The sequence below is a fragment of the Ambystoma mexicanum genome, chromosome 5q (genome assembly GCF_040938575.1).
Source record: "Ambystoma mexicanum isolate Mex_15411 chromosome 5q, UKY_AmexF1_1, whole genome shotgun sequence".
NCBI lineage: Eukaryota > Metazoa > Chordata > Amphibia > Caudata > Ambystomatidae > Ambystoma > Ambystoma mexicanum.
In genome coordinates this window covers 92,048,104-92,060,136 of record NC_090933.1, presented here as the reverse complement: position 1 = coordinate 92,060,136, position 12,033 = coordinate 92,048,104, and the positions used below count along the sequence as shown (strand labels likewise).

The 12,033-nt window shown below is 45.4% G+C and overlaps 1 protein-coding gene across 1 annotated transcript in view; it reads left to right on the top strand.

Moving 5' to 3' along the window:
* LOC138497245 (glyoxylate/hydroxypyruvate reductase B-like) overlaps window positions 1-12,033 on the top strand; it is a 353,458-nt gene that overhangs the window by 269,624 nt on the left and 71,801 nt on the right. Inside the window, exon 4 of the mRNA XM_069620580.1 lies at window positions 3,384-3,480. Within this exon, the coding sequence (XP_069476681.1) occupies window positions 3,384-3,480 (97 nt within the window). The remainder of the gene's footprint in view (window positions 1-3,383; window positions 3,481-12,033) is intronic.

The following is a 12,033-nucleotide window of genomic DNA, read 5'->3' as shown; positions in this document are numbered from 1 at the left end:
TTGGTGGGACATAGAGGGCACTGAATTAGGGTAAAAAACACTTGCCAATATCCAGAGGAGCAGAAAGGGGTAACGAACAAACTGTAGAAGCTAGAAAAAATGTTACAAAGTATTCTATGAGGAACAGTACCTGGCAGGAGAGTACACCAGATCGGTTCAGGGGGACATTGAGCAAAACAGGGGTAAAGAACCCGCAAATAATATCCAGACAGACAGAAAGGGATAAGGAGGAAACTGTAGAAGCAGGAACAAATGTTATAAAAATATCCTATGTGGAACAGTACCTGGCAGGAGAGTACACCAGGTCTGTTCAGTTGAACATTGAATGAAGCAAAGGGAGAGTACCCACAAACACAGCACAGCAGGGTCTGGCACCCATATGAGGATGGGCGACCTCCACAGAGGCAATATACACAGGTTGAGGACCCATACAGGATCAAAGGAATCCCCAGTCAAGGGGCTGACACCCAGAGCAAGTCGGAGAGAGCCAGAGAGAAGAGAAAAGCATTAGGGACCCACACAATAGAGAAAGAAGATACAGCATCAGTTGGGGAGACCCCAAGACAACCCAGCAGGACCTGGGACGCCAATAAGAGAGAAAGAAAGATGCAAGAAGCTGAACAAAGGGGTTGAGAACCCACTACAAGAAAGAGACATTCTTGGAACTCCAAGATATATAGTCAAGTCTGGCAAGATAGTGCACCAGACTTGACGCTACAATCTTTGAGCTGGAGAAAGAACAAGGGGAAGGAACTTAATCCCTTGATACCTGGGAAATATGTTTATTTAAAAGGTATACAGTTAAGTCTGGCAGGATAGTGAACAAGACTTAACACTATGTTTCATGAATTAAAGAGAAGAACACGGGAAGAGACTCCCCCCTTGATGCTTAGGAACTGTGTTTAAAGAGCCACTAATTGTGTTTTTGCATCAAGAAAGTAACTTTATCAGTCTGTATCCAGAACGTGAGAACCCTCCCACAAGATCAAGAGACACCCACGTTTTCCTTAGTTAGTTTAGCGTAAGGGACGGAAATAGTTTGGACACAGGATAGTGGACATTTTACTTTGCATCTCGTCCTGACACAATCTTTAGTGTTTTGTTGAGGCAGAACAACCCCTCATAGAAATAGGGCAAGATAGGTTTTTCCTTTTCTTTTCTAATAAACTTATTTGCAAACAAGCATGCCACCACTGTGTCAGACCTGTACTTCTGACCCGTTACATAGGGCAAAACATTGCATGATCAGTTTAGCAACCTTTGCTGAAAATGGTTATTTGTTGAACTGGAACTCCTGTCTGTGTTCACTAGTGACTGCAGCCTAAACATCTGCCGGGGACATGCAGAGAAGAAATTGACTGTCTTCTGGACACCAAGCCGCAAAGGAGGGCCAACATTTGCACAACACTCCAAAGAATTGTTCTGGACCCTGACCACAAATTGCTTTAGACAAGCATACTTGGACTCGGGACCATGGACCTGTTTAGACTAGGAGGGAGTGCACATCACTCTCTCTTGCTTGTGCTTCCATTGATCCTCTGCACTGTTAGAATGACACATACACCTGTTCTGTTAAAGCCACTCCCTCAAGGCCTTACTTCCACACCTGTGTTTTGTATGACACCAAAGGTACAACCTACTTGATAGTTTCGATTCCTCTGATCCCTCAGTCTGTGATAACATTGATGTGTTATGCACTACTGGTTATAAAATAGGATCTATAGTCTAATGGTTTGAGTACACTAGGAGCTTGCAATCATTGGCTCAAACTTCAATTACCATCAGCCATAACAAATATAGTCAATATTGAGGGACCATGGGAGTCGTAGTTAAAACATCTGGAGAGCCCCAACTTTTAGACCTTTGCAATTGACGGTAAGTCCCTGCTATGATAGTTCGGTATGGAGGTTTTGTGCATTGTTTATGCACTTCCAGTAGAGCTTAAAATACAGTAATGATCATATTAGGATTAATATGATATCAAACAACTTTGTTTTTTGTGAGAACTATCCGTTCTTCTCAACTCATTCTAAAACTGTTCTAATCTAAGCCTGATATTCAAAAGTCATAGGATTATCTAGATCAGAGGTCTGCAACCCTTGGCTGTTCAGATGTTTTGGACTACATTTTGGTTTATGGATGCACTGACTATCACCACTTCATAATAAAAATGAGTCTGAGACAATAAGTGCTGGGGCACAAAAATAAGTGCCAGGTTCCGACCCTCCGTTTTAGGTACTGACCAACAATCGCCAGCGAGGGATGGAAATTACACAGGGATTGGTACAAATGTACTTAGTAACTTTAAGTGGGGGTGGGGATCACAAATAAAAATACTGAAAAGTTCAGAATCAAGCCTGATACATTGGCTTGTCTTCAAAGCACATGAAAGTCTAGTTTCAATACCAAAATATACCATCTTCTCCTGCTGCAGTGAATGTTCTGGATTAATACTACACCAAACATTTTAAAGAACACTTCTTAACTTGATTTCACGGTATACATGGTGCGAGACTTTAAGATCCATTATGCACAGTTGGCTAGCTTTGGTTCTCTGGGAATGGCAAAGGGCCAGGTGAGATCCTGGGCTTCTAATGACATTAGAAGAAAGGGTCTCTTGCACATAATTCAGAGCTCATTCACAATATTGTCAAAAGTGAACCCTTAGATGCATTGACTAAGAACTTGCTATTGTTTGAACGAGTGCTCAGATTGTGAGCTTGAATGTGAATAGGAAACCAGGTGACATAGTGAGGAACGTGATCACTGGTAGTTGCTCTTAGTTATTAGCTTGTTATTAGCTAGTTATTAGCTTGTTACTCTAATACAACAACTGGCCAACGAGCAGTGTTTCAGAAATAACTGGGGACTTGGCGTTAGTGTTGTGCTGCTGGTCGTAGAATACACAGAAGAATCGGCTATATAGATTGTGAAGTCACTTGCTCGTCCCCAATTATCTAGGATTAAAGTTCTGGAAAAGACTAAAGTCCCTGTGTGAAAGACGGACGATTGTGCATAAAACACAGATGAGGAAACGTGAAAATGGTGGATGCAAGGAACAAAGATACAGAGAGCCTGACACACATATGATCGTGCAGGGAACAGAGACACTTGGAGGATAGAGAATTTTAGAAAATCTGAGGAAGCTATGAAGAGACCAGAACAGTAAAGGATGACTAAGCAAGGTAGAGACAATTGTTACTGAAACCCTATATAGCTGTCAGCTACATCTGTTCCACTTTCATGATGGGCCAAGAGTGTAACCTTGGGAAATGTGTGGGTTTTTCTGTGCTCTGGCTTAAGCATTTTTATCAAGATCTCACAAAACAAGTGCTATCTTATTTCTATAACATTTATCAATTAAAACTTTGCTTTTACAACAGGGAAGGTTGTTGATCAGGATGCTTTGGTGGAAGCTCTTCAAAATGGGACCATAAAAGCAGCAGCTCTAGATGTCACATATCCCGAACCTCTGCCCAGGTATGTGTGGCTGATGTAATTGCTCAATCAAATAAGCACTTTCTCCTGAGATCTATGTATCTTATGTTGTATCAGTTGCGGGTGGGCACAGGTACTTACTGTGTCAGTGTCCACTTAGGCTTTCATCCTTCTGAGGTGCATAGAATAAGTAGCATTGACTGGGATGACAGAAACATTTGATATGTGTTCTCCCATACCTGCCTATTGTATTGTGCAACCTAGGCCTTTCTCCTACTGTACAGGAATCTCAAATCTAGTTGTGTTCTCACATGTCATGAGGGTCCGACTGAAGCCTTCCAAAAAGTGCAACTCTTGGTATGACTCCGACCTAGCTGTCCTTAAACATAAGTGTAGGGCAGCTGAGCCAAAATGGAATGCGTCGGGCGAACCATCTGACAAACTGGCCTGCCGCCTCCTTCAAAGGCCTTATCGACTCTGCATCCACACCAAGAAAAGAGTCTTTATTCAAGCCCACATCTCTGCGGCTTCAAACAACACGGCAAAACTTTTCAAAGTCTGCAAGGAACTGGCCAAACCTGCAGCAGCCTCTCCTTCTGTCACACCCACACAGGACCTTTGCTCGGCCCTGGCTATACACTTCACCACAAAAACCCAAGACATCCTTTCCATCCTCTCTTCAGCACCACAGCATACACCAACACCGGAGCCTCCCATGCTCCCCCACCTCCACTTACCCTATCTTCTCTCTCTCTCACCCGTCACACCGGATGAGGTCATCAGACAAGTCCGATCAATGAAGGCTTCATCCAAACAGGTGGACCACTGCCCCTCCAAAACCATTAAAGACAATATCGACTCCCTCGTCCAAGCCTTGGCTGATCTCTGCAATCTCTCTTTTTCCACTGGAGTTTTCCCAACTGCCCTTAAGAACTCCCTTGTGCACCCTCTGCTCAAAAAACCCTCTGCCGACCCTTCCATTCCGGCAAACTACCGCCCTATCTCCATCACTCCTTTCCTGGGCAAACTCCTGGAGAAACTGGCTATCTCTCAGCTGCCCCTCCACACTGAATCTGTTGGTTGCTTCCATTACCATCAATCCGACTTAGAGTATGCAGAGGCACGGGAACTGCTCTTCTGAACACCCATGAAGACCAGCTCTCAAATCTTGAGACTAACACCCCCTCTATCCTTATCCTCCTTGACCTCTCCACAGCCTTCGATACGGTTAACTACAACATCCTGATTGCACGTCTCCGTGACACCCTGGGAATCACTGGTCAGGCTCTGGCATGGTTAACCTCCTTCCTCTCCAACCGCCCATCCCAGGTGGAACTCGGAACCTTTCACTGGATTATCACTCTCTCAACCTGTGGCATTCCCCAGAGATCTAACCTATCCCCCTGGTTCTTCAACGTCTATATGGCTTCCCTTGTACATGTGTATTGCCTCTTTCACCTTTAACTTCCAGTACTATGCAGATGACATGCAACTATCTTTCAGGCTAACCTCTGCCGCCTCCTCCTCTTCGCTCATATCTGACTGTCTGTCCGCTATTCAGTCATGGTGTGCTGCAAACGACCTCTGCTTCAACACCAGTAAGACTGAGATCGTTCACATTGGGACCCCTGCTCCCTCTTTCCCACTTTCACTCTGGCCGGCCTCCCTTGGCCCTGCGCCCGCACCCACCTGCGAGGCAAGAATCCTTGAGGTCATCTTTGACTGCACTCTCTCCTTCTCCTCTCACATATTGGACATATCTAAAATGTCTATCAGCTACACCTCCCCAGAGGTACTCTGCCTTTTCTCACTTCCCCCCAGCGGCTCACTGTCTCCAGAGCCCTGGTTCTCTCTAGGCTGGACTATTGCAACAGCCTCTGCCTCAACCTCCCTTCTTCTGCCCTGTGCCCTCTGCAACTCATCCAGAACAGAACCGCAAGACTTACCCTTGGCCTCAAGACCAGGGACTGCATCTATCTGGCGCTGAAATCCCTTCACTGGCTCCCCGTGGATGCAAGGATCAAATACAAGACCCCCTGCATTGTTCACAAGGCTTTCTGGGGCCTGGGACCTCCCTACCTGCAACGCTGCCTACCTACATCCCTCATAAGCTCTCTGCTCATCTACTTCCGACCTTCTGCGAGTGAGCCGTTTCACCAAGCATAGGTTTGGAGGGAGATCCTTATCCTCAGCAGGTGCCTCCTTCTGGAACAGCCTCCCTGCCACCCTCCATCTTGAGCCGGATCTCCTTAAATTCCAGAAACTCCTCAAGACCTTCCTCTTCTCCTCTTCCTTCTTTTTCCCTCTACCTTGCTAACCTAGTTCTCTGTTCTTTCCCTTTCTCCCTACTCTTCCTTACAGCTTGCTGACTGGCCGCCTCGTCTACCTGAGAGTCCCACAGGTCCCCGGCACCCCCATCAGTCCCCTTTCGCACTTGCCCCTGGGCCCTACACCCCACCCACACTCACTGCACTTGTGAAATAACCCAAGAGAGTGGTTCTCTCTGCACTTACCGAAGTCTCAACTGACCAGGTGCACTTGATCCTCCTCCTCCCTGTGGCCTTCTGTGCACTTGCACGATTTGTACGCACCGTGCCTGAAGATCGTCTGTCTGTTCTACCTTGTCTTCACCCCCTTAATTGCACAGACTTACCGTCTCAGAAATGCAAGGGCTGTGAGCGACTTGTTTTTTCCCCCTATTCCCCACCCTCCTTGAGCGCTTTGAAACACTTGCCTGTGTATAGGCGCTATACAAATAAACAATACAATACATGCCTATTGTATTGTGAAAGCTAGGCCTTTCTCCCAATGTACAGGAATCTCAAATCTAGGTGTTTTCTCCCATACCTGCCTATTGTATTGTGAAAGCTATGCTTTTCTCCCACTAAATGGGAATCTCAATTCTAGGTGTGTTCTCCCATACCTGCCTATTGTATTGTGAAGCCTAGGCCTTTGTCCCACTGTATAGGAATCTCAAATCTAGGTGTGTTCTCCCATACCTGCCTACTGTATTGTGAGACCTAGGTCTTTCTCCCACTAGGCAGGAATCTCAATCTAGGTGTTCCTCCCATATCTGCCTATTGTATTGTGAGACCTAGTAACCCTCCCACTAGACAGGAATCTCGAATCTCGACGTTTACTCCTTGTGTGTCATTTGCCAAAACCCAGGACTTCACCACTATCCAGGAACACCCAGCTAGCCACTGAAAGCAATTGCATAGAGCTAGATCATTGTAACTCTGAACAAAAGAAAGCTTGAGCATCCTTGGTTTTGCGCTCCAATTTTAATTAATTGAAGGTTATCTTTGCAGTTATACATTAGTTACATTTTTTATTCATTGTTTCATTGTTAAATTCACATGTAGTTGTTCATCAATGGCTGAGTGTTTTCTTCACTTTTCATATGAATGTTATGCATACAAAGCTTATTAGTCCTTTTGCTTTAAGCTCTTTAGTCCTTTTGTATTATGCTCATGTCATAATAGTTTTCTCTCATTACATAATTCTTCCCTCTTTCCCTCGACCCGTGTTTCTCCATCTATTTGTGATGGTTCATCAAGAGGGATATATATATATAATGGTTTGGTCTTCGAGGAGCGGCCCGAGGGGCTCTGGGAAGGCAGGTCAGACGAAGTACACGAGGCAAGCAGGTCGGAGAAGGGGGTCAATGAACCCTCATGGTGGGGTGCCGACTTGGCCACGGACGAAGCCCTATCGGCAATCAGCGAGGTCGTTCAAGCCGGCAGCGTGCTGCAGGTATCAAAAGACTCATCCGCTCCGAACGTTTACTCGCGTGACAAAGAGGTGATTTCGCGAGCCGGCAATGTTTGTGGAAGCACAGCAACGGCAAACATGGAGAGACGCGGCGGCCAACGCATACACTGTACTCAGCGGGGAAGAGGAGCTCCGGGGGTGATACGGACAACACGCCGTAGCACAGTCACGGCTCAGGGAAGGGCGGAGAAGCCATATGGATCATTATACGAACGGAAAGTGCCAAAACGGGCTGAAACTCCGCACAACAACAAAAGTCATTCAAAAGAGGCAGAAAATAACCCAAACCCCAGTACTTACCTCAGTCCGTCCCTCGAGGCGCATGGATGGAGAGCATCATGGCGACCAGCAGGAAGGAAGGAAGGAAGGGGGCGGGGCTTGTTTTTTTTTTCAAGACTTCACTGTGTAAAGGGCATTGATTGGGCCAGAGTGAACCAGCCCCTATATAACCCAGGCAGTGAAGAAGGACTAACGGGGAATTCTCCTGTTTTTTGCAGAACCGTATGGGAGGCGAAGAGACAGGAAGCAACTACCGCTGGGCCTACGAAGATTAAACCCAGGTTTTCACCTTATTCCCCAAGGAAGAGTCCAAGGACTTTAAGATTTGCTGTAAACAAGGCGAAGTCAGAAGCCTTACTTGAAAATCTATTTTTTTTCTCTCTCATTTTTTTTTACTTAATTTTTTTCTGTTTGCTAAAAGTCAATAAAGACTATCTTTTGGTTACATCAATTGCCTGCCAGAGTGGTCCATCACAAGTTTTGTGGCAGCGGTGGGATTAAGAAAACGCCATGGAGGCAATCATCAAAGTCCTCACAGATGGACAGCAACAACTCCAGCAAGCAATGCAGGTTCAGTCGCATCAAGCCCAGACCGACAGACAGGCTTTGCAGCAGGCGCTGCAACTGCAGGCAGCAACCCAATATGCCATCATACAGATCACAGAGACGATGACCGCTACCAGGGCTGCTTCCATAGCCCCTACCAACGTGTTGCAGAAGTTTCAGCCAGGAGATGATCCAGGGTACTTTTTCACAAATTTCTAAAGAGTTGCCCAAAATTCACAGTGGCCAGTGGACAAATGGGGCCATTTCATTGCTCCCCTCTTGACAGGACCCATGCAAGGGGCCTATCAGGTGGCCAACCCTGCGGGTGACGCAATACTTGCAGAGATCAAAAAGACCATTCTGGAAAGGATGGGAGTGGACGAAGAAGCCTACCGGACCAGGTTGCGTGAATCCCGACTGCGTAATGGTGAAACTCCAAGACAGTTATATTACAGAATCCATGACATAAGTGAAAAATGGTTAAAACCAGCTTCAAGTTCTGTGCAAGAAATCATGGATAAGATCAAGCTTGAACAGTTTGTAGAGGCCCTGCCGACTGCAATGCAACGCTGGGTACGCCAACACCACCGACCAACCTTATCTGAAGCCATTGACATTGCTTCCGCATTTCAGAAAGCCGGTCCAACCCGCTTACCATGTTTGGACTCAAATAAAGTGGTGCCCACAGGGTCTGTACCCGTAGAGCTCAAGAGCAGTCGCCAGAAGCAAGGATCACAACATGGCCCACGCCTAACAGACAGCCGCAATGTTTTCACTGCGGAGAGGGGGGGTACATAGTCCGGTTTTGTCTGCGGAAGTCAAAACCCAAAACGATAGAAGTCGGATGTGCACAGTCCAAAGAGTTCAGAAGAAGAACAGATCCCTACCTCGTGGAAGTACGTGTGGACGGAACTACAAGACAAGGTCTTCTTGATTCCGGAAGTGAACAGACCTCCATAAGACCGGAAGTAAGTGGGGTTGAAGGGGCGGGACAACAACCTATACAGATTAAATGTGTACATGGGGACACAAAAATGTATCCATCAAAGGAGGTTGATTTAGAAGTCAAGGGAGTGAATGCAAGAATGAGGGTCGCCATTATGCCACATTTGCCAGTGCAAGTGTTGTTAGGGACTGATCTGCCATCGTTTAGGGAATGCGTTACTGAAGCAGAGTGGTTAAAAACAGCACCATATGCCCAAAGTGAGGTTGAACCCGGAACAAGCAATCACCTAAAGAAAACTAGGAGAGAAGTGAGGGAAACCAAAAGACAATGGGAAGAAAGAAACCAGTATATAGGGTTAATAGACTGGCTGCCTAAAGACGGTTTGAAGACGTTCCGTAATGAACAATTAACCGATCCAACTCTGAAGAACGCCAGGGAGCAAGCCATCCAAAAAAGAGATTCGGATACTGTTTACCCCTGGTTTAGAACCAGGAAGGGACTCATATACAGAGTAACCACAGAACCAACCGGAGGCGAAACGGAACAGCTACTAGTACCAATGAGTTACAGGCCAACAGTCTTAAAACTAGCTCATGATGATGTAGTGGGTGGCCATCTAGGTAAGGAGAAAACCCAAGAAAACTTGCTAAAAAGGTTCTTTTGGCCAGGAGTGTACAAAGAAGTGACTAAATATTGTGAAGAGTGCCCGGTCTGTCAGAAGACCAGTTCTCATAAACCACAAAAAACAAATTGTGTCCGATGCCACTCATCAAGGAACCATTCTCCAGAATAGGTATGGATCTGGTGGGACCCTTGGAACCAAATAGTCATGGATACAAATATATTTTGGTGGTGGTAGACTATGCCACTAGATACCCTGAGGCATTCCCTATGAGAGGCATAAGCGCTTAACAAGTATGTCAACAGTTGATTCCTTTTTTTTCTCGAGTTGGGTTGCCTAACGAAATAGTGACAGACCAAGGTCGTAATTTCATCTCCGGAATAATGCAGAAAGTATGCCAACAGTTACGTATTAAGCAATTACGTACCTCAATTTACCACCCTCAAACTGATGGACTAGTGGAGAGATATAACAAAACAATCAAGTCCATGATCAAAAAAATAACAGCTCCATCAGAAAAAGATTGGGACCACGTACTCCCTTGGATCTTAATGGTCCTTAGGGACACTCCACAGTCATCAACCGGTTTTTCACCTTTTGAACTGTTGTTCGGACATAAGCCCAAAACAATACTTGATATTGCCAAGAGGGAGTGGGAGGAACAAGAGGAAGAAGTTCATCTCACAGACTATGTAATTGAAATGAGGGAACACCTTACCAAGCTGAGAGAATTGGCTAGAGAGAATCTCGAAAAAAGCACAGTTATCACAAGCGAGATATTACAACCAGAATACAAGGGTAAGGGCCTTCAAGGTTGGGGAAAAGGTCCTAGTACTGTTACCTACCTCATCAAACAAAATGTTGGCTCAGTGGAGAGGGCCGTATACAATCTCAGCTGTCGTCGGCCCAGTGAACTATATGGTAGATCAGCCCGATAGGAGAGAGAAACAACAGATCTATCATATCAACCTCTTAAAAAAATGGAGGGAAACAGAAACAGACAGCCAAGAGATAAAACACTTATACGCGTTAAATAAGGATACAGCCTTCCAGTCTGTTAACTGGGGAACTCAGTTATGCTAGGAGGAAAGAAATGAGTTAGAAAGAGTCTTGAAACCCCTAGAACACGTATTCTCATTCTATCCAGGAAAAACAAGCCTTGTGGAGCATGAGATTAATACAGTTCCTAACCAAACAGTGAGAGTGAGACCTTACAGACTTCCAGAATCAAAAAGGGCAGCAATACAAGCAGAGGTGGAAGAGATGCTGCGCCTAGGGGTGATAGAGCCTTCCTCCAGCCAATGGTCTTCACCAATCGTGTTAGTTCCCAAACCTGATGGATCAACCAAATTGTGTATGGATTACAGAAAACTCAACACCATATCAACTTTTCAAGCATACCCAATGCCAAGGATTGACGAGTTAATAGAACAACTAAGTACTGCCCAATATATAAGCATGATCGATCTAACAAAAGGTTATTGGCAGATCCCGTTACGTGAAGAAGATAAAGTGAAAACAGCGTTCTCTACGCCTATGGGGTTGTACCAGTTCACAGTGTTACCCTTTGGTCTACACAGTGCCCCAGCAACTTTTCAGGCCTTAATGAATAAAATATTGGCAAAACACAAAACATACAGTTCCGCTTATCTGGACGACATCATTGCATACAGCAGGACGTGGGAGGAACACTTGGACCATTTAGTAAAGGCAATTTCCTTTTTAGGAGCAGCAGGGTTACACATTAACCCCAAGAAAACTATCCTCGCAGCCAGAGAAACAAAATACTTAGGATACATGGTCGGAGGAGGAGTCATCAAATCACAGTTAGACAAGGTGGAAGCCATTATGAGGTTATCAATGCCCAGCAACCGGAAACAAATAAGATCCTACTTAGGGTTCGTAGGATACTACAGAAGATTCATACCCATGTTTTCCACTATTGCCGGGCCCTTAACAGAAGCCCTCAAATCTACTTATAAGGGCAATGTGTTACAGGACAAAAATGCCGTAGAGGCCTTCCAAACCCTGAAAACCCTCGTATCCACTCTACCGGTTCTGAAGTGTCCAGACTTTGGAAAACCGTTTTTTGTACAGACGGATGCGTCTGAGACAGGATTAGGAGCAGTACTCTCCCAAGGGAATGAAGAAGATTTGGTACAAGTGTCTTTTATTAGTAGAAAACTTCTACCACACGAGATGACGTATTCCACATTGGAAAAAAGAGTGTCTAGCCATCAAATGGGCCATTGAAACCCTCCGATATTATTTATTGGGGAGAACTTTCACTGTTTTCACTGACCATGCTCCGCTACAATGGTTGGCCACTCATAAGGATTCCAATCAGAGGGTACTTAGATGGTTCCTTACGCTGCAGGCGTTCTCTTTCATAAACCTGCTTCATTTCAGATTGTCCCCGACTATATAT